Source organism: Camelus bactrianus, chromosome 11 (genome assembly GCF_048773025.1).
Source record: "Camelus bactrianus isolate YW-2024 breed Bactrian camel chromosome 11, ASM4877302v1, whole genome shotgun sequence".
NCBI classification, from domain to species: domain Eukaryota; kingdom Metazoa; phylum Chordata; class Mammalia; order Artiodactyla; family Camelidae; genus Camelus; species Camelus bactrianus.
Genome location: NC_133549.1, coordinates 10,303,493 through 10,324,437, shown reverse-complemented (window position 1 = coordinate 10,324,437; position 20,945 = coordinate 10,303,493). Strand labels below are relative to the sequence as shown.

At 45.0% G+C, this 20,945-nt stretch overlaps 1 protein-coding gene across 2 annotated transcripts in view; it reads left to right on the top strand.

Moving 5' to 3' along the window:
- Window positions 1-20,945, top strand: part of GALNT2 (polypeptide N-acetylgalactosaminyltransferase 2) — a 186,831-nt gene that overhangs the window by 96,888 nt on the left and 68,998 nt on the right. For both annotated transcript variants that reach the window (XM_074373197.1, XM_045522509.2), the window contains exon 2: window positions 6,274-6,367. In XM_074373197.1, coding sequence (XP_074229298.1) covers window positions 6,274-6,367 — 94 coding nt within the window. The remainder of the gene's footprint in view (window positions 1-6,273; window positions 6,368-20,945) is intronic.

Here is a 20,945-nt window from a genome sequence, read left to right as displayed (position 1 = left end):
AGTGCCTGCGAGGCTGCTCCGCCCACCAGCTGGACCCTCTGCTCCCCCGACTCCGCCCTTCCCACCTCCGTACCTCTGACCAGAGCATCCCTCCATGGCCCCTCCTTCCTCAGCCACGGGCATGTTGTCTCTGGCAGAAACCAAGCCCACGTTTTATTTATTTCCTCTTATTCTGAAACAGAGACTGATCATGCTTGGAATATAATAGGGAAATAGTCTTTTAATAACGAAACCTATGTCTACACTTAATTCATTTTCATAACTATTCAGTACACCAGCCTCTTTGGGATTTACTGTTTCTGAAAGTACGGTCATTTTGTGAAAAGTCATTGGTCTTTTTAATAAAAAAACAACAACAGACAATCGCAGTTTGGCAAGGATGTGGAGAAACTGGAAACCTCATACGTTGCTAGTAGCCCTGTGAGACGGTGCAGACTCTCTGACCACAGTCTGACGGGTCCTCAAAGAGTTAAACAGAGTTGCCGTAAAACCCAACAGGTCCACTGGTAGGTTTACACTGAAGAAAACGAAAAGCTTGGGTTCATTCAGAAACTTGTCTATGAATGTTCATAGCAATGTTATTCATAATAGCCAAAATGTGGTAACAGCCCAAATGTTCATCAACTGATGGATAAATAAAATACGGTATATCGGGGCGTGGGAGGGAGGAGTCATTGCTCTTTTACGACTTAGAAATAGGATGGACTGGGGCTGCCGTACTCTTTAATTACAGTAGATAAATAGATACCGCTCCGTCATTAATTTTCATTTGATTTCACTCAGGGCCTGATTTAATTCCATTTGTGTTTCAGGCGATAGACTGCTTCTGTGGTATGCGTTTGTAAGAATAATGCATTTCTTGAGCTTTTGGACTGAAAACCAACCAAATTGAAATATCCAGTAATCACCACCACCAGGTTAGGTAAGTTAGTGAGCAGGAGGGCAGGAAGTCCGCAGCATCTGGTTGGGCCAGATGGCATCTCACATGGGAGGAGAGTCTCGGTGTGGTGGTGGAGGCTCTCTGGGTCTTCCTGGAGGTTGCATGTGGGTGCATTGGATGCTGTGGCCCAGGTGGTGTAGTCGAGCAGGGCAGCAGTGTCCTGTCAGTCTGGTCGGCAGAGAATCCTAGACCTCCGGTGAAGTTTCCTGACAGAATCCAGTCTTCAGTTAGAACCAGCGAGCCCACCCTGGTCTGCTTTCGTCTGAAACCCGTCTGTGTGTGGGCTCATCATTACGTGTTCAGCGTCAGCATCCCTCTGGGGGCAAGAAGGGCAAAGTGGAGATGGGGACGCCTCCTGGGAAATAAAACAGACTTACCCATGCCAGGCGTTGAATCCTCTGCAGCTTTTGACCCAGCATCAAGCCACATCATGACTCCCCTGATCTCAGCAGTTTATCTGTGTCCCTGAAAAAGAAACCCTGTCTGTCACTGCGTCATTTCTCTTAACATGTTTATTTTAAACACATCAGTTGTAGCACGTCCTGGATACCAGAGGATACTGGGCGAGGGAGCGTCTCTATACTTTTGTATCCAGTGCATTTCCATTTTTAAACGGCGCCTCCACTGGTGTAAATTAGTCTCATAATGTGTGTAAATGTCTGGGAGGGGGACTGTTGTCATGAAAAGCTTCCACTGCAAAGTGGGCGAAGCTGGTAATAGCGATCTGAATGAACAGGGTGAGGATTTTTTTTTCAACTGCATTAATTGTTGAGCAATTATTGGAAAGATCACCGCCATGCTTGGTGCTATAGGGGTACAGAGAAACGTGGCGAAGCCCTCCATCCTCGTGGCTGGTACCTGCAGCGCTGCTCATACCCACCGTGCGTGGGAAAGGCAGACAGTGTGCCAAGTGCTCATGCGTGGACCTGCCGTGCAGGGACCCCAGGGGACCTCCGGGCGCTTAACCAACCCAGCGTCCCATCGTGAGAGAAGGCAGGCCACTTACTGAGACCCCCAGGATCCCTGGCAAGGCTGCGGGACCGGAGGCCCTCAGTCCCAGGCCAGGGCTTTTCCCGCCGTGCTGCGTGTCCTGCTTGTCCCTTGAATGTTGGCGTCTCCCGCGCCCTGGACCCCTTCTCACTCAGCTCACCCCGACCCCCGCCCGTGGTCACTGTCATGCTCAGCTGTAGCTGTGAGTGCCCCATGCCTTTCCAGAGCTCCAGGTGTGTGTGTTCCATCTGTTTTCCAGATGCCTCTTGGTATCCCATATAACCCCAGCATTTCCCAAAGACTCACCTTTACCTCCTGGCACCGCCCCCCCCCCCACAGGACTCTCCCATGTTTCTGGTGGGTGAGTGTCACCCCGTCCGTGAACCGTCCAGGTCCGAAGCCATCTCTGATTGGTCCATCCTCCTCCCTCCCGCCTCCCAGCGGTGCCGCCGCCTCCACACATCCCAGGACTGCCCGGAGCCGGCTGGTCCCCCCTACTCCACCCCCGACCACCCTCTGCATCCCTCTGGTCCTCTCTTGTCCTCCCAGTCTCTCCGTACACCACAGCCAGAGTCGTGTTTCTAGAACATGTCTCAAGTCTCAGAGCATCTTCCACTTCCATGGCTTCCTGTTTCCCACCTTTCACCGTGTCCTCATTTTTCCTGTCAGGCTCGTTCTGGGCCCCCTCCAGCCTCTGCTGAGGGGTCACTTCCTGGGCACGGGCTCTGGGCACCGTCCTGCCAGGTGTGTCTGTCCCGCCAAGGCGAGCCTGCCCAGTTCCCACCGCCCCCTCGGTGCTCCCCTGACATCCAGCGAAGGTGGTAGGTCGGGGTGACAAAAAAAGAGTGGGGGTGACAGGTGTGCGGCCAGGTGAGCTGTAGACGGCAGGTGGGTTGTGCATGGGCACCGTCTCAGCTGGTGAATCTGTCAGCCATCCTGGACTAGGAGAACTGATGATGACGTGTTCTGAGCGGAAGGGTTAACACACCATTTGTGTTTCACTTGGGCTGTCTTGGTGCTGGAGGGGATGCTGTCTTATCTGAATGCAGGGCAGTGGAATGACTGAGACCAGTGCTAAATCCCCTGGAGTTCAACTCTAGCCCCATCACGTACTTTGTGTTACTTAGAGGTTTGGTGCCCCAGCTTCCTCATCTGTAGGACGGGGTAGTAATAGCGTCGTAAGGAAGATGAATGGGAGCGTGGCGTCCAGGATGGGGCTCGGCACCCAGTTAGTGCCCCGTGAGCGTGAGCCCATGGGAGGTGCTCCCCCCGCTCCTCATTCCATGCTAGCAGCAGGTAATGAGCATGGAAATTTGCAGTTTTTGGTGGAGAGTCCAGAATGACCTTTGTGAATGACCACCTAGAAACATATTTTTGGATTTTTATGACATTGTAAGAATCAGGCTCTTGTAACTTGGTTCAGACTGGGCCCTGGGCTGCCATTCCCATTCTGATTTATAAAGGGCCACCTTGAGCTGCTTGCCTGCTGTGCAGCCTGGACAATTTGCTCACCCTCTCTGATCTTCTGTGTTCCCATTGTCAGATAGGAATTATAAAATGGCACGGTTGTTGCTGGAATGAGAGGGTACCCGTGTGCAACGCCTGGTGCCAAGGAGGCGTTCCTAAGTAGACTTAGCACCATCTCTCCTGCTGGGACTTTGTGATGCCCTGGTCGTATGGCGGGTCCTCCTCTCTGGCCTTAGTTTCTCGGCAGGCATGGTTCATCAGGAGGGGGAAGGCAGGTAAAGGAGTGTTATAGATGGAGTGTTACAGTCCATCTTGTTTGTGTGAAGAATGAAACATTTATTTCCTAAGAAAACATTTCTGGTTGGCTTGTACATGTCAGTTTGGTGAACACTACAGCAAATGCCTTGATTCTTACATGTAGAAAATAAGACTAGAATCCTTGGCCCACCAGCAATGTTCACTTTTGATTGTATCTTATTACAAGGTCAAATGGTGTGGTGCATGAGCCATGGCGGGTAGCAGACCAGATGTCTGCAGGAGAAAGCCATTGGCCACAAGATGTTACAAGCAAGCTACAAAATAAAAATTAATAAGCCTGGTTAAAAGTCTACACAGCATGACTCTGGTAGCCTCATTACTTGCTGGATTTAGTGTTCACATGTTTCCTTATACTGTGAAAGCAGAGAGTAGGTCATATTCTCTCGCTGCCTTCTGGTTGCCAAGACTGCCGTGAGATCTTTGCCAAGAGTAAATTGAAAGTTTGTCTATAGCCAAATAATCTCAAAGGCTAAATTATAAATTGACTTTGAAATTGTTTTGCAGCAAAAAGTATTTAAATCGAGATACAGATGCATTTCAACATGCTTGCTACGCTATGGGATAGGATGTTCGAAAGTCACAGCACCTGGGGCAACTGGAGGCCTGAGAAGGGCTGGTGAACGGATGGGTGGGGCTGGGACCTCGCAGGGCGGGGCATTCCTCGCCAGCACCCCGGGTCTGCACGGAGTAACCCTCGGGGTGCACGCCCCCCCTCCCGCCCCCATCATGTCCCTGATGGCCTTGGTGCAGGAAAAACGGATGTGGGGTTAAAGGAGAGCCGTGTCCCAGGTCTCGGTGGAGTCCCTGGGACGTGCCCCACCAAGTGTGGGTCCTGGGCTTCGCACAGGAAAGAATTCAAGAGCGAGCCATAATTTAGTAAAGGTAGATTTATTTAGAGAGATACATCGAAAAGCAAGAGAAAGGCCATGAGGCGTGGGGGTTGGGTGCTCAGGTTAGAGTAAAAATAGGTACACACTCCATAGACAGAGTCTATGGGCCGGCTCCAAGAAGGGAGCGAGAGGCCGCCAGGTGTGGTGGTGCGAGTTTTTACGGGCTCGGTAGCTTCACACGCCTACAGGTGGGACTATTCCAGCTACCCTGGGGAAGGGGCTGGGATTCCCAGGAATTGGGCCCCTGCCCACTCTCTGACCTTTTGTGGTCAGCCTTGGGACTGTCATGGTGCCTGTGGACGTGTCATTTATCATGCTGATATATTACAATGGGCATATAACGAAGCTCAAGGTCTAGAAGTCAAACCTACCAACTTAATCCTCAAGGCCAACTGGGGGTTGAATCGTCCACCATTTTGGTGTTAATTGCTGTCATTCCTTGAATGGCTGTGCCTGCCCTCTTCCCTCCTGTCTCAGCCTGGCTGGGATAAACCAGGAGAAGCCACTGGAGGAAAAGCTGGCCTCCAGGAAAGGAAGTTAAGGCACAGTTTCTCTTTCATTGCTCTACCTTGGGAGTAAAAATGCAGATTTTTGGCAGAGCCAGTTGCTTTTGGGGAAAAAAATGTATGACTTGGCCCAGCTGCCAAGGATTACTCTTCCTGAGGATCTCAGTTTACATTGTTGAGCCCAGAACGTCCCCAGCCGTCCACTTCTGGACAACACGCAGCCCACGCTGGTCTGGAGGGAGGCTGGTGGAACAAACCCGAACAGAACTGGTTGGGTTCCCCGCCCCTCTACCCCAGAGGGCTTGATGCTGCCAACATCCTGATAGCATCTCCCCCGGAGAAGCGGCCAGCGGACAGTGCTTGGCTCACACAAGTCCATGTGGGGAAATTACTAGCCATGGGGTATTCCTGATGTGGGTTATATACAGAAATCTTTCTTTTTGTATTTGCAGAAATCAGATCGCAAGTGGCTGAAAAGTATATTTAGCTCTGTGGTCATGGAATTGTTATTTAGTTTGATTAATGTTGCTAGATTAGAGTAAGTTGTTTGCACAGATGAGTTGAATAAATTCTTCCAGAGCTTCTATCTTATTCTGGTTTCACATTAAGCCCTTAATTTGCAGCTCTGTTCCTTTGGCAGTCCTGTTAGGGTGAGCCAGGGGGAAACTTGGCCATCCTGTCCCCTCCCTTCCTCTGCTGTGATTCAGTAGAATTAAATCATTTAACAACCTCTGGGGAGAGCTCCCCGGGGCCCCAAGGGCGAACCTGGTCCTGGGATGTCTGGAGCCCTACCCTGATTTTAATGGTTTTGATTTAACCACTATTGAATTCTTTTATTTAATTCACCTTCCCTATCTCCCCTCCCCACCTTCACGGACCCTCAATGCCCTGGGAGTTTCCACAGTATTTCTTTCCATAGATATGCAATATGAATAGAAAATGAAGAGAGAAATGCGAATCCTTCCATGGAAAGGTCATGGCCACACTTCTCTCCTTGTGTCTCCCACGCTGAGCGGTCTGGGGTGAGGTCCAGCAGGTGGGAGCAGTCTCGCCATCACTGCGTCCCCAGGGCCCGCTGGCAGCAGACTTGGTGTTTATTGAACTGATGATGGAGGCGTGCCTCAAGGTCCTGTCAACTCATTTGGTGTCTTTGTTCCCCCAGGAGGACTGGAATGAAATTGACCCGATTAAAAAGAAAGACCTTCATCACAGCACCGGGGACGACAAAGCTCAAGGCGTGGAGACCCTCCCCCCAGGTACTGCAGCAGCGGACAGGGCCCAGCCCAGCCTGGGGCTGCTGGCGGTGGTGGGGACACTGTCTGGCCTTCTGATCGCGAATGTGCTGAATGTGGCATTTGGAGCGTATGCTTGTGCAGTGGAGAATGGATTTCCTAGGGCAATGTTTTGTTGTCCTTAGTGGGCAGTGGAATAAGTTTACTGGGAGGTGACCAGAATTTCTTGAAAGAAAAAAATCGAATGAAATAAAAAATACAGGATGGTAGGTATTGGTTCATAGATTTTTTTTTTTTGTAACAGACTTGATTTTTTTTAGAGCAGTTTTAGGTTCTCAGCAAAACTGAGCAGAAAGTACAGGGCTTTCCATGCACCGCTGCCCCCACACAGGCGCAGCCTCCCTGGCCGTCAGCATCCCACCAGAGTGGTGCATTTGTTACAGTCAGTGAACCAACACTGATACATCACATAGTTTACTCTGGGATTCACGCACGGCGTACATTCGGTGACATCAACCCACCACTACAGTATCACACAGAATAATTTCACTGCTTTCAGAATCCTCTGTGCTTCGCCTGTCCAGCCCTCCCTCCCCCTAATCCCTGGCAACCACTGATCCTTTGACTGTCTCCATGGTTTTGCCTTTTCCAGAGTGTCACATAGTTGGAATCATATAGTACGCAGCCTTTTCAGACTGGCTTCTTTCGCTTCGTAACGTGCCTCAGGTGTTAATCCACGTCTTTTCACGGATTGCTAGCACTTTTGTTTTTAGTGCCGCGTAACATTCCACTGTGTGGCTGTATCGCAGTTTATTTATCCATTCACCTCCTGAAGGACATCTTGGTGGCTTGCAGATTTTGGCAGTTATGAATAAAGCTGCTATAAACATCTGTGTGCCAATCTTTAGTTCATCTGGTTAAATACCACACAGTGTCCCTGCTGGATCACGTGGCAGCAATACATTTATTTTTACAAGAAACTGCCAAACGGTCTTCCATTTTGCATGCCCCCCAGCAGTGGATGAGAATTCCTTCTCCTCCACGGCCTCACCAGCATGGGTGTTGCGTTGTTTTTCATTCCGGCCCCTCTAATAGGTTGGAAGTGGTAGCTCTTGTTGCTCTAATTTGCAGTTCCCTGGTGACACGTGATACTGAGCACTTTTTATGTGTTTAGTTGCCATCTGTCAGACTTCTTTGTGTCTGGGTTGCTCAGGTCTTTTGCCCATGTTTTAATCAGGTTGCTCAGTTTCCAAATGCTGAGTTTTAAGAGTTCTTTGTGCATTTTGGACAATAGTCCTTTATCAGATTATATCATTTGCAAATACTTTCTCTCAGTCTGTGGCTTGTCTTCTTCTTCTCTTGACAGTGTCTTCCCCAGAGCAGAAAATTTTAATTTTAATAATGTTAAGCTTTATCAGTTCTTTCATTGATCATTGTGCCTTTGATGTATCTCAAAAGTCATCACCATACCCAAGGTCACCTAGAGTTTTTTCCTATGTTATCCTCTAAGAGTTTTATAATTTTGTGTTTTATATTTAGGTCTGTGATCCATTTGAGTTAATTTTTAAGAAGAATGTTAAATCTGTGTTTAGATTTTTTTTTTTTTTTTTTGCATGTGGCTATCCAGTTGTTCCAGTCCTGTTTGTTGAAAGGCTGTCTCTGTTCCATTATATTGCCTTACTCCTTTGTAGAAATCAGTTGACTATATTTATTTGGGTCTCTTTCTGAACCTTCTCTTCTGTTCCATGGATTCGTCTGTTTTTTCCCCAATGCCACATTGTCTTGACTGCTTTAGCTTTATATTAGGTAGTGAAGTTGAGTAATGTTACTCCTCCAACTTTGTTCTTCTCCTGTATCCTGTGCCTTTTCTGGGTTTTTGTTGTTGTTGTTGTTTTGTTTTGTTGTCTTTTCCGTATAAACTTTACAGTCCGTTTGCTGATGCCCACAAAATAACTTCCTGAGATTTTGATTTGGATTGTGTTGAATTACAGATCAAGTTCATAAAAACTGACATCTTGACAATATTGTGTCTTCCTCTCTGTGAACATGGAGTATCTCTCCATTTATTTAGTTCTTTTAAAATTTTTTCTTCAGAGCTTTATAGTTTTGGTCATAGAAATTTTATCCCTATTTTGTTAGACTTACACCAAAGTATTTCATTTTGAGGGGTGCTAACTTAAATGGTATTGTAGCTTTAATTTCACATTCTACTTCTTTATTGTTCATGTTTAGAAGAGCAACTGACTTTTATATATTTACTTTGTGTCCTGCAGCCTTGCTATAATTACTTGTTAGTTCCAGGAATTTTTTGTTGATTCTTTCAGATTTTCTATGTAGACAATTGTCTTCTGCAAAGACAGTTTATTTCTTCCTTCTCAATCTATATTATACCTTTTGTTTCCTTTTCTTGTCTTCTGCATCGTGTAGGACTTCTAGTATGACATTGAAAAGGATTGGGAGGACATCCTTGCCTTGTTTTTAGCAGGACAGCCTCTAGTTTCTCACCATTAAGTATGATGTTAGCCATATGTCTTTTGTAGATGTTCTTTGTCAAGTTGGGGAAGTTTCCCCATTGTTGCCAGTTTGCTGAGAGTTTTTATCATGAATCGGTGTTGAAATTTGTCGAATGCTTTTCTTGACATCTATTAATATGGTCATGTGATTTTTTTTCCCCTTTAACTTTTTAATGTGATGAATTACATTCATTGACTTTCATATGTTGAACCAACCGTGCATACCTGGAATGAATCCTACGTGGTCATGGTGTATAATTATTTTTATACGTTGTTGGATTCAGTTTGCCAATATTTTGTTGAGGGTTTTAGAGATAAGAGATATTAGTTTATAGTTTTCTTTTCTTATAGTACTTTTATCTGTTTTGTTATTAGGGTAATGCTGGCCTCATAGAATAAGTTAGGAAGTATTCCTTCTGCTTCTATATTCTGGAAGGGATTGTAGAGAATTAGTATAACTTCTTCCTTAACTGCTTGGTGGAATTCATCAATGAAACCATCTGGGCCTGGTGCTTTTTGTTTTGGAAGGTTAATTATTGATTCAATTTTTTAAATTAGGTACAGGCCTATTAAAATTGTTTCGTTTTGACTGACTTTTGGTGTCTTTCAAGAACTTGGTCAGGGGAGGGTGTAGCTCCAATGGTAGAGTGTGTGCTTAGCATGCATAATGTCCTGGCTTCAATCCCCAGTACCTACATTAAAAAGAACAACCTAATAATAAATAAGTAAATAGATCTAATGACCTCCCACCCAAATTTTTTTTTAAAAAAGATATAGAAAAAAAATTGGTCTATTCATCTAGGTTATCAAATTTTCAGGCTGAGAGGTGTCCATGATATTTTTTATTATCCTTTTAATGTCCATGGGATCTGTATTGATGTCCTTTCCCTCGTTTCTGATATTCTGATCTGTGTCTTCTTTCTTTCTCTCTCTCTTTTTTTTAATTAACCTGGCTTGTGGCTCATTGATTTTATTGATCTTTTCAAAGAACTAGTTTTTAGGGTTTTTTTTTTTTTTCTGTTTCTTAGATGTCTGTTATAATTTTTATTATTTATTTTCTTCTGTTTACTTAGGATTTATTCTGCTCTGCTTTTTTCTAGGTTTCTGAAACAGAAGCTTAGATGACTGATTTCAGGTCTTCCCTCTTTTCCCATATTGTGCTCAGTGCTGTCAGTTTCCCACCAAGCGCTGATCTCACTGCATTACACAAGTTTTGATAAGTTGTATTTTTGCTTAGTTCAAACGTTTTTTAATTTCTCTGAGATTGTTCTTTGACCCGCTGTTATTTAGAAGTATGTTGCTTAATGTCCAATTATTTGGGGATTCTCCAGCTATCTGTTAACTGATTTTTAGTTCCACTGTGGTCTGAAAGCAGACGCTGTGTGATTTCTATTCTTTTAAATTTGTTAAGGGGTGTTTTATGGCCCAGAATGTTGTCTATCTTGGTAAATTTTCCATGTGAACTTGAGAAGAATGTGTACTCGGCTGCTGTTGGCTGAAGTAGTCCATAGATGTCATTTCCATCCAGTTAGTGGATGGTGGTGTTGAGTTCAACTGCGTCTTAACTGATTTCCTGCCTGCTGGATCTGTCCATTCCTGAGAGAGAGGTGATGAAGTCTCCAACAGTAACAGTGGCTTCCTCTGTTTGGCCTTGCAGCTCTGTCAGTTTTTGTCTCATGTGTTTTAATGCTCCCGATAGGTGCATACACATTAAAGATTCTTATATCATCTTGGAGAATTGACCCCTTTATCATTATGCATCGCCCTTCTTTATCCCTGGGAACTTCCTTGGTGTGAAGTTAGCTCTGTCTGAAGCTAATACAGCTCCCCCTGCTGTCTTCTGATAGCATTACAATGATACCTCTTTCTCCATCCCTTGACTTTTCTTTTTTCAATTGAAGTACAGTCAATTACACTGTGTCAATCTCTGGTGTACAGCACAACGTTCCAGTCATGCATATACATATATATATTCATTCTCATATTTTCTTCACTAAAGGTTATTACAAAATATTTAACATAGTTCCATGTGCTGTACAGAAGAAATTTTTTTTAAAATCTATTTTTATATATAGGGGTTAACATTTGTAAATCTCAAACTCCCAAATTTATCCCTTCCCACTTCCCTTCCCCAGTAACCATAAGATTGTTTACTATGTCTGAGTCTCTTTCTGTTTTGTAGATGAGTTCCTTTTTTTTTTTTAAGATTCCACATATGAGTAATATATGGCATTTTTCTTTCTCTTTCTGGCTTCCTTCACTTAGAATGACGATCTCTAGGTCCATCCATGTTGCTGCAAATGGCATTACTGTACACTTTTTATGGCTGAGTAGTATTCCATTATATAAATATACCACAACTTCTTTATCTAATCATCTGTCGATGGACATTTAGGCTGTTTCCGTGTCTTGGCTATTGTAAATAGTGCTGCTGTGAACATTGGGATGCATGTATCTTTTTAAATTAGAGTTCCCTCCAGATATATGCCCAGAAGTGGGATTGCTGGATCATATGGTAGGTCTAGTTTTAAGTTTTTTTGAGGAACCTCCATACTATTATCCATCATGGCTGCACCAGTGAAGACATACATATAGTCAATGGGCACATGAAAAAAATGCTCAGTATCACTAATTATCAGAAAAATGCAAATCAAAACTATAATGAGGTATCACCTCACACCAATCAGAATGGCCATCATTCAAAAGCCCATGAACAATAAATGCTGGAGAGGCTGTGGAGACAAGGGAACCCTCCTGCACTGCGGGTGGGAATGCAGTTTGGTGCAGCCATTATAGAAAACAGTATGAAGATTCCATCACTTTACTTTTAATCTATATATGTCTTTATATTTAAAGTGGATTTCTTGTAGACAACATGTAGTTTCTTGGGTCTTGTTTTTTGATCCATTCTGACAATCTCTGCCTTTTAATTGGTGTATTTAGACCATTGACATGTAATGTGATTATTATTATAGTTGTATTAATGTCTACCATATTTGTTATTCTTTTCTTTTCCTTGCCCCTGTTCTGTGTTCTCATTTTTGTCTTCCACTCTTTTTCTGCCTTTTATAGTGTCAACTGAGCATTTTATGTGATTCCATTTTTCTCTTTTTCACCCTTTTTTAATGGTTGCCCTAGAATTTGCAGTATGCATTTACAACTAATCTGAGTCTAATTTCAAACAACACTGTCTGACCTCACAGTTAGCACAAGGATCTTTCATCAAAATATCATTACTTTTTCCCTCCCATGCTTTGTACCATTGCTGTCATTCATTTCACATACGCCATTCACGTACAAAAGCATATATAAGCAAACAGAATCAAGCACACTGTTGCTGTTGTTACTCTGAGCAAACTGTTATCTGTTAGATCAATTAAGAATAAGAAAAATTGGAGTTGTTATTTTACCTTCACTGATTCGTCCTAATGCTCTTCCTTCCTTTCTGGAGATCTGCATTTCTGACCCAAATCATTTTCTTTCTCTCTGGAGAGCTTCTTGTAACATTTCTTGCAAGGCGGGTCTACTGGCAACAGAGTCCTTCAATTTTTGTGGTCTGAGAAAGTCCTTATTTTCCTCTTCACTTTCAAAGATTAATTTCACAGGGTACAGAATTCTAGGTTGATGATTTTTTTTCTCTCAACGCTTTAGATACTTCATTACATTCCCTTCTTCCTTGCATGGTTTCTGTTGGATGTCATTCATGTGTTCATTTCTCGAGAGCTGTTTTTTCCCCTCCATCTTCTTTCAGGATATTTTTTTTTTCGTTGTCATTAATTTTCTACAGTTTGAATGTGTTATGCTTGAGTGTAGTTTTTTATTCTTTATCCTACTTTGTGTTCTCTCAGCTTCCTGGACCTGTGGTTTGGTGTCTGGCATTAATTTGAGGAAATTGTCAGTCATCATCGCTTTTCAAATATTTCTTCTATTGTTTTCGCTTCTCCTTCTGGTATTCCCAGGTGTTACACCTTTTGTAGTTATTCAGCAGTTCTTGGATATTCTGTTCCACTTTGTTCTATGTTGTTTGTTTTTTTTTTTCCCCTCAGTCTTTTTTTAATCTTTGTTTTTCATTTTGGAAGTTTCTGTTGTCATATCCTCAAGCCCTAAGATGTCCAGTCTCCTAATGAACCCATCAAAGCCAGTCTTCATTTCTGTTAGTATTTTGAGCTCTGGCATTTTAAAAAACAATTCTTTCTTAGCATTTGCATCTCTCTGCTTACATTATTCATTTATCCATATTGTCTACTTTTGTCATTAGAGCTTTTAACATATTAATCGTAGTTGTTTTAAATTCTGTCATCCTACCAGGTCTGAGTCTGGTTTTTGACGCTTTTCTTGTGTCTTCAAACTGTACTTTCTGCCTTTTAGTGTGCTTTGTAATTTTTTCTTCAAAGCCAGATACAATGTCTTGGGTAAAAGAACTCCAGTAACCAAGCCTTTGGTGATGTGATAAGGTGTCGGGGAGGGGAAGCATGCTGTAGTTACATGACAGGTCTGTCTCCCAGGGAGTCTGCGCCCTGGGCTGCCAGCGTCACAAATGCATCTCAGTTGTCCTCCCACTCGGTAGGACAGGATGGTTAGAGTCGATGGGAGCTGGGGATGTCCCTTCCTCCAGGTTGCTTAGGCTCTGCTAACAGCCGGTAGGTCAGGTGTCTGGAGGGCAGGCTTACTGACAACTGAGCTCTCTGGCTATTTCAAGGCACCTCCTTTTCCCTCCCTCCCCTGCTGAAAACATGCAGGGATCTGTCTCCCGCAGTCACTGCGGGAAACCTGGTTAAGCTCCCGGAGGTAAAGCTCACAGAAGTGTGGGGGCTCCTGTAACTGTTGCCCTGGAGTTAGTTTTTTTTTTAATATATATTTTTATTGAAGTGTAGTCAGTTTACAGTGTTGTGTCAATTTCTGGTGTACAGCACTGTGCTCCAGTCATACGTGAACATACATATATTCATTTTCATATTTTTTCACCATAAGTTACTACAAGATACTGAATACAGTTCCCTGTGCTCTACAGTGTAAACTTGTCACTTACCTATTTTGTATATAGTAGTGAGCTTTTAATCTCTCAGGCTTGTGCTCAGTGAGCCTCCAGCCGTTCATCTGTTACAGCTTAGATTTCATTTCTCAGCCACTGCTTCCCACAGCGGGCGCTGCTCCAGTTACTTATGATTCCCTGTATCCACCTGCTGGTCTCCCCAATTTGGGGGTGGCGGTTTGCCCTGTGACCTCCCTTCTCTGAGGAATTGTCGACTTTTCAGCTTGTTCAGCTTTTCACTTATTAAGATGGAGAAATGACTTCCAAACTCCATACATGCAGGACTGGATACAGGAAGTTGGTTTGGTGCATGAAAGTTTTGCTTGGATGGTGACAGAGAGTTTGATTATTAGCGTTTCTTACTGGGGTTGGACAGCATCGGCCCAGGGAGTCCAGGCGCTCCTGTGTCCACACCCTCCACATTGTCCCAGGCACACTAGACTTGGGACTGTGTGTGTGTGTGTGTGTGTGCGCGCGCGCGCACCCTAGACATCTCCCTTAGGTCTGCCCCTCCTTTCTCCCCTGACTCTTGGCTGAGTCACAAAGCCCCGCGCCACAGTTCCTTCCCTTCCTATGTGAGAGAGGCATTACCCACGCAGTGGGGAGCATCTGAATAGAATACTTAGCTAACAAGCATTTCTTTATTATAATAATAGATTGTGCTTCTACTGTGTGGATTAATGAGAGACTTCCTGTGGGTTGTCTTGTATTAACCAAAGCAAGTGTTCCAGTGGATTTTAAGGCATATGTGGAGAGGAAGGAGACGCTGTCTTCAAGGAGTGTATTAGATGTGACTGTTAAGACACACTCTATAGATAAAAATCAATGCGGCATTGACCCTGGCTTTCATATTCTTAACTGTTACGCAGTGGATTTGCTTTTCTTCAAAGAGATAGGAAGGTACTGACTTTCCTCTTCGTTGAGGTAATAACTTTTGATGAATGCACCATGTCCTAATAACTTTTGATGAATGCACCATGTCCTTTTATTTTGCCTTTAAAGGACTTAGTCTTCTTTCTTGGTTGAAATCGTTTTTCTTACTAAACCAACATAAACATGATTTTTTCTTTCTTTTAGAAGCTATTTTGTTACAGTCAGGAAGTATATTTTCCCCAAGAATGATGGGCATAGACAGAATGCTGTGGTCCACAAGGAACCACAGGTCCCAGCACTTTGCACTGTGTACGTAGGCTGTTTGGAAGTCAGTGGCTTCCTGTGTTCTACGTGTTGGATGTCTGGCTTGTTGTGGACGGCCAGGTGGGAGGTGGCGGCGCTAAGCCAAATACAGGAGCCCCGGTGTCCTTCAACGTGGCCACAAGACGATGGAGGAGCCAGATCTGAGGTAGCAGTGATGCTCCCAGGCCATGGCCTCCACTGTTTTTTATCCACACTCCCTGTCTAGGAACAAAAGTATTTGAGTGTAGATGACCCTCCCCCACGTATGTTAAAATACAGATTACGCACACATCACATACTCATCTGTTGATACATTCTGAAGCATGTTTTAAATAAAGATATTATAAAGCATTAGGAAAAATACTGGAAAACGTCTCCTGTTTCCCTCCTGTGCCCCCAGAATATGGTCCTGTGTGGCCCCACTCTGGACACCACTGCTCGTTCGTTGGCCACGGCCACAAAAGCCCAGATGATCACTTTGACTCAGTGTCTTCTCCCAGCCCACCCTACTTTTGGGGAGAGTCTGAAATTCCGATAAAGCACTTGAGCCAAGTGGCCATCACAGACAGGAGGCCTGTGGCCTGGGTGTCTGCTGGAAGCTCAGGCTTCCATGTTCAGCAGGAAGTTCACGGGCTGGAGGCGCACGCCGAGTTCTGCTTGGGGCCTGAGCGAGGCTTTGAAGCTTAGAAGGGCTTCACAAACAGGAGCAAGACTGGAAGTACGAGGGGAGGGACCAGCTCAGTGGCAGAGCGCATGCTTAGCATGCATGAGTTCCTGGGTTCAATCCTCGGTACCTCCATTAAAAAAAATAAAACTGCAAATGTGAGCACCAGCAAAGGAATTTCTAAACAACCCAGATCCACAGTGTTGGCCTTTTAGAGATCCATCATTTTTTCACCTGGTTCTTTGGTCGAAACCCCGTCATAAGGAAGGCTCGCGACTGGGGCGAGCGACCTGGTCAGTTTCACCTATGTGGGATCGACGGGGTCAGTTGAGACCAGCGTGGTGGCTGACTGGCTGTGATGCTGGCGTGGGGTGGGCGCTCCCTGCATTCAGGGCTCGCCTGGCGAGTCCTGCCTTCCCCCTTCATCGCTGTGCCTCCTCTGGGTCTGGGTGGCAGCAGCTTATAGGTCAGATAGCTCTCAGCCGATTGACTGAAGAAAGGGGGGCGGCTTGCTGTCTTTCCCAGCTGGGCATCTCTGGCGCCTGCCAGGCCAGGTCACGGTCATGGCCGTGGGGAGAGTCCTGCGATCCCTCCCGGGAGACGGCAGCTCCGTGTTCGAGAGCTGGACACGTTCTAGGGCTCCTGCGTCGGAGACGTTGGGGAGAAGCCGGCAGATTCTTGAACTCCTGAACGTGTTGGACGGCTCGCCCACAGCCTCTCCCAGTGCCTTTCCCCTTCCTGCAGTCCTGGCAGCATCCGAGCTGGGATCCGAGAGCTTGCGTTGAGAAGCACGGGGCTCAGGGATGAAGACGGGGAGCCTGGGGGGAGGGGGGCTCCGGGCTCAGCACTGCTCCTGTGATGCAGCCTGGGAGTTTACAGTTTCGTTTTCCTCATCTGTAAATCGAAGACATGTTCTAGCTTTGAGATCCTGGATCCTGTCGCTCTCACTCCCGCCTTTCTGGTTCCTTTTACTTTCCTTTCCCAGATCAGGATGCACCGAGCTTAGTGTCTTTTAGAAGGGCCGGGGATTCCTCTTCGAGTTCTGCCAGCCTCACCCCAAATTTCAGGTCCAGCGTGGAGGACTTCTGCCCTCAGATTCTGTGACCATTGCTCCTCCTGCAGAAAGTTTTCCAGCCGGGACCACTGATTTTTTTTTTTCTCCAATGCCGTTTTTCAGAGTGTTATTTCACATGGAGTATTTATCCATCAGTTTTTTTGTTTTTTGAAAGTCTATCTGATGGAGATGAGTTTTATCATTTTTTCTGAGTGTCCCTAGAGAAACATCTTCTTAAAAGCATGCAATGTGTTTATTGTAGGAAATTTAAGAAATTCAGATAAGCAAAAATAAGAATATGATATACATAATCCTGCCACCTCAAAATAAATACTGTCGCTTGTTAGAAATAGCACGGTGCCCAGACTATGTCAGAAACACAAATACTTTTTTTTTAATGGAAGTATAGTCAGTTACTATGTGTCAGTTTCTGCTGATCAGCATGTTTCAGTCATACACACACATACATGTATTTGTTTTCATACTCTTTTTCATTATAGGTTACTGCAAGGTATTGAATATAGTTCCCTGTGCTCTACAGTAGAAACTTGTTGTTTATCTACTTTGTATATAGTAGTGTGTATTGCAAATCTTGAACTCCCCGTTAATCCCTTCCCACCCCCTTTCCCCCCGGTAACCATAAGATTGTTTACCATGTCTGTGAGTCTGTTTCTGTTTTGTAGATGAGTTCATTAGTGTCTTCTTTTTTCTTTTTTATGATTCCACATATGAGCGATCTCATATGGTATTTTTCTTTCTCTTTCTGACTCCCTTTACTTAGAATGAAGATCTCCAGGTCCATCCATGTTGCTGCAAATGGCATTTTTTATTCTTTCTTATGGCTGAGTAGTATTCCATTGTATAAATACACCACAACTTCTTTATCCAGTCATCTGTCGATGGACATTTGGGTTGTTTCCATGTCTTGGCTGTTGTAAATCGTGCTGCTGTGAACACTGGGGTGCATGTATATTTTTGAATCGGATTCCCTCTGGAAGTACTTTGTTAAATAAATTGAATAAACATACAATTGACTCTAACACCAAAAATAAATAAATAACCACTGTTACTCTCGCACTGTGTGTTCCTCCAGACTCGTCTGGGCGTGTATCTGGGCACGATTAACCTTGCGGCTGCGGTGAGCTATGCCTGCAGCCTCCTGGGTGCCCCGAGCCCAGGCACAGAGGGACTGGAACCCTGGACATAATCTCTGAGTCGGCTCCTGGGCCTTTGGGCCTCTCTGTCCACATTATCCCACATTTGAAGTTTGGTCTTTTCATGAATTCTTACCAAAAAAAAAAAAAAATCCAGATCATCTAGTAAGTTGGTGACGTTGCCAGAAATCTCATGAATTAACTGCGAAGTCTGCCCACACGTGCCCCCCTCGCGGCTACAGCGCCTCGGGGCTCTCCTCAGATCTCTGGCTGGGGCCTCCTGCTCCCTCTTCCGCTGGAGACAACAGCCCCTGCAAGCTGCTCATATCAAGATTTTTCCAGAAATGACGCCACGCTATTCTTTACCCGTTTCTTCCTAGGATAATATATCAGAAACACCTTTCATGTCCTTAAACATCTCCTACTTTTTGAGGGATAGCAAGGTATCCGTTTCCATAAGCTTGAACTTTTCCTATACTATAGGACATGGAGACGGTTTCTAGCCAATATCTTTATAGGAAGGTTATCAATCTGTGTATGTCCTAATTGTTTCCTTGAAATAAATTCCTAAAAGTGAAATTGCAGTGTCACTGGCAAGACATGCTTTAGGGTTTTGTTTTTTTTTAATATTAATTGCCAAATTGTCTTCTAGAGGAGGCCTGCTTTCTGGCACCCTAGGCAGCATTACAAAACAAATCTTCCATTGTCCTTCCCCCATTCCAATGAGTAAGAAAGCAAAACCCAGGACCTAGGTCAGGGCAGTGGCCAGAAGAGGGATGGGAATGTTAAAATGAGATTGTTCTGAGCTTTGTTAGTAGAAATATAGGACCCAGAACAATTCAGACAGCGTCCAGTGTGCTCCGAGTTGCCACCCACACCGGCAGTGTTTCCGTTCTGTCCTGGGCACGGGGTTTTCGGAGATGGTCGTGAATTACAGTGGGTCCGGATGACGGTGCCTCAGATGCGGAGGGGCCGGAAAGAGCGTCCAACAACGAAGGAGCATTTAAAATAAGTAGATGTTTTTACAGAGGGCTTAGAAGGGCGAAATGGGGTCACGATGCCCAAATATTTGAAAGGCTGCCATAGAAAAGAGGCTGAGACGAATTCTTTTCTTGTTTGGGAGTCCAGAGAGTGAGAGCTGTGGGGAAGCAGTGTGGTGCGTACGGAAGCCCAGGCCCGCAGTCCCCGCCGGCTGGCGAGCTCCCCGGCACTGCGGCCGGCCGGCTGTTAGGGGTTTTCATGAAGAGATTTTCACACGTGTGTAGAGAGATCACATGCCTGGTGCCTTCTGACTCCAGCAGCTTGGGATGTCAGCGTTCAGGAGAGGGACGCATCCTCCATTTGGACCCCATTATGCCAGCAACCAGGACGGGGCTGCAGGGGTCAGGCAGGGACGGTGCCCCCCACCTCCCGGGAGGGCATCTGCTGGGGGAGGTGGGACCTGCACTGCGGGGTGGCTTGGTGGCGCCTGGCTACAATTCCACCCACTTACAAGTGAGTTGTCGGCCACCGTGGAAGGAACAGAGCCTTGGGGAGAGAGAGACCTGCATTTGAGGTGTGGTTCCATCATTTTGCAGTTTGGCCTCTAAGTCTCAGTTTCCCAGTTTGTGCAACGGGAACAGCCATCATCATACCCATTTTGCAGGGTTGTCGGGCTGGGCTGGGTCCGTGCGGAGCAGCTCCCTGGGGGCGCCGGTTAGCAATGCCCTTTCTCGCCTTCTCCTGTTCAAGGATCAGCCTCAATTCTGAGCCAGAGTTTCACTTTGATGCTTTTACTAATATTTGGGATGAAAACCCATGTACTTTAGCAAACTAAATTTATCATGGCTAGACACTTGCACACATAGAGGATGAACGAGGAGTTTCTATTGAAAATTAGGAAGAGAAATATGTATGTGAAGACTTTCTTGGTTTCAAGTCAGGTGTCAGCCTCGCAGTGCACATCAGACTGTTTCACGGTAGGTTTTAGTTATTTTGACGGCACAAATAATTTTAAATAAATTAGGAGTGTTTCCCGTATAACGTCTGATTTTCTTCTCATAGTTTCTTCTAACTGGCTTTTAATCACTTCTTTGAATTTTCTGGGTTTTTTTTTTTTTCTTCATCCTTAAAGATGAATTGTGTAGAATGCCTTATTTCAGGAGACAGTTTTTCTCATGGGTGAACGAAATTTCCTGTCATACCAGATATCCAGTGACAAATAATAGAGTATTATTTACATGTCTTGGTCATTTAATTGGATATATCTGTTTGTAATCCCGTCTTGCCCTGGTCTTCTCTTTCGTAGTGAAGCATTGTGACCTTTTAGAGGAAGAGCAGGAGGAATTTTTTTTCTTTTAAGCATAGTAAAATTACATTCAACTTGAGATCATCTGAGAGGTTAAAATAAATCTGAGAGCTTTGTCCTTTGATTTAAAATACATTCTATTTCCCTTCTTGGCTCCTTTCCCAGAAGAGGCTCTCTGTTTCACACAGGCTAGCTTTCAGTTTGTTTAAGCTGTCCTTCCCGGGGAGGATTTAAGTGAAGATTTGCAGTGTGGCCGTGATGCCAGCTCCGAGTGCAGAAGTCTCCTGCCGCCACCGGCCGGGCCTGCACCAGCAGGGCCGCCCCCCTCCTCCCACCCCTACGGGTGGTGGACCAGGAGGCCATCCTTGGTGGGATCCTAGTTTGCCAGCAGCCCGTCATATCAGAGAGGCCTCTAATCTGAAGACCACGTGTGTCTTAGTGTTTCTATGCTTTGTGGTGTTAATCCTTTGGAATTTCATTTTCACGGATTTACAGCATTCCTTTAAATACAAAGTTTAGTAAAAACAAACATTTTAAGGAAGGGGTGATGATACTTGGAAAGGTAATATTATTTTGAAGTTAATGGAACAAGTCATCCAAAGGCAAGCAGCAACCTGAATGTAAAAGTGTTTTTTCTGAAAGTGAATTTGAGGATTGGTTATCAGGAGCCCAGAACCAGCCTCCCCGTGGCAGTGAGGTCCTGAGGGGCAGGCAGGACCCTG